This window comes from Salmo salar, chromosome 18 (assembly GCF_965601325.2).
Source record: "Salmo salar chromosome 18, fSalSal1, whole genome shotgun sequence".
Classification (NCBI taxonomy): domain Eukaryota; kingdom Metazoa; phylum Chordata; class Actinopteri; order Salmoniformes; family Salmonidae; genus Salmo; species Salmo salar.
The window spans coordinates 86508540-86509911 of NC_138308.1; the positions used below are offsets into that span (position 1 = coordinate 86508540).

Here is a 1372-nt window from a genome sequence, read left to right on the forward strand (position 1 = left end):
TAGAACTCAATGTACTTTCCACATTTCATTTATTCTCCATCTCCAAAACATCTTTAGAACATATTGACAATAGTACACCTCAATTTGACAGCTCTGAAACCACATTGCGGATTACAAGATAATCATAATGCAGAATTTGATGTCCAAAATTATAAGTGTTCTGTAAACAAGTCAGAAATAAAACAAACTAAATTTAATGACACATTCTAGCAAATCAAACAGCCTATATAGGTGCCAGCCTGAGACTTTCATAAGCAGATATCTCAGGCTAGCCCCAAGGCATACATCCTAAACAGATGTCAACAAACAATAGCCATCTGCACCCCTTTGGCCCATGTCTGTCAAACAATGGAGGAGCGAGCGTCTCAAATCAATTGATGGTAAATCAAAGCCTGATTCACACATACAGGACAAAGCTGAGCTGTACTGGTTACATATCACAGCATGCTGGAAAGGACAATGTGAATAAAAAAAATATCCAAGCCAACGCGGTGGGCCAGCCATGTTGCATTAATCAGCCATAAGTTATTGGGAAAGTGTTGTTCCATTCTCCAGTCACAGGATGGGTCTAAGCTGCTGGGTCAGGAGGAGGCCAAAGCGTTTCTTCAGGGTCACCCGGTGCCTGGAGAACTTGTCATCAGGCGAGAAGCGGGCAGGATGGGCAGAGCTGGTGGGCTGGCCCAATAGATCCACCTTCTTTTGAGCCACGCCATGGGAGAACGTGAGGAAAGCGGGGTGAGAAGAAAAGAGAAAGCATGAACAAGTAGCCTTGTATAACTTGTCAAATAGCTAGGATGTTAGTGTTGGACAGGCCCATTTTCTACATACAAGTTGTAGGGTCAGAAGAATACGTTTGGAAACGTGGAACAATCCTTTGAGAAGCTTATGAATCGCATAATTAGTTGACCTGCCATCTAAGTAGGACATAAACACTAAAGTTAGCTAACTAGCTAGTTAAATCAGGACCTAGCTACAATAACACCATATAAAGTCCTACAAATGCATTAAAATACTGAAAATATGTAGCTAATGTCTATAGAGCAGACACGATTCTATTCCACATTGAATACTGCTAAACGTTAAGAGTACAGTAGTTAAATAAAATAAATAAAAAGTAGCTTGCTAAACAAACCTTCAGTGTGTAAACTCTCTCCCCATTCTCGGTCAAATAGAACTGCAGGAACATCGTGGTAAATAACGTGTGCTTTTTAAGTTATAAACAAATTTACTGCACCGACCAAAGTGGACTTGTTCACTTTTATTTGACAGAAAATGTATCTCGCGTTCCTGCGATCCACGTGCAAGTTTTTCTCCTTGGGTAGAAACTAAAAAGCGGATATCCGTAAGCAAAAGGATACCTCTTCCGCAAAGC

At 40.7% G+C, this 1372-nt stretch overlaps 1 protein-coding gene across 1 annotated transcript; it reads right to left on the minus strand.

The window, feature by feature from the left end:
- Window positions 1-12: 12 nt before the first annotated feature.
- Window positions 13-1296, minus strand: nop10 (NOP10 ribonucleoprotein homolog (yeast)). Its single transcript, XM_014156415.3, has 2 exons — window positions 1133-1296; window positions 13-696 (listed from the first exon to the last, which is right to left on the minus strand). Exons 1-2 carry the CDS (start codon window positions 1184-1186, stop codon window positions 556-558), a joined length of 195 nt encoding a protein of 64 aa, XP_014011890.3. The 5' UTR covers window positions 1187-1296; the 3' UTR covers window positions 13-555.
- Between the last annotated feature and the right edge of the window lie 76 nt (window positions 1297-1372).

What these genes read in the sequence shown, in the direction of transcription:
- nop10 (XM_014156415.3), bottom strand. Translation starts at nt 1,186, where the DNA reads ATGTTCCTGCAGTTCTATTTGACCGAGAATGGGGAGAGAGTTTACACA. An exon ending in AGAGAGTTTACACACTGAAG is followed by an intron (nt 697 to 1,132) that starts GTTTGTTTAGCA and finishes GTGGCTCAAAAG; the next exon opens with AAGGTGGATCTATTGGGCCA.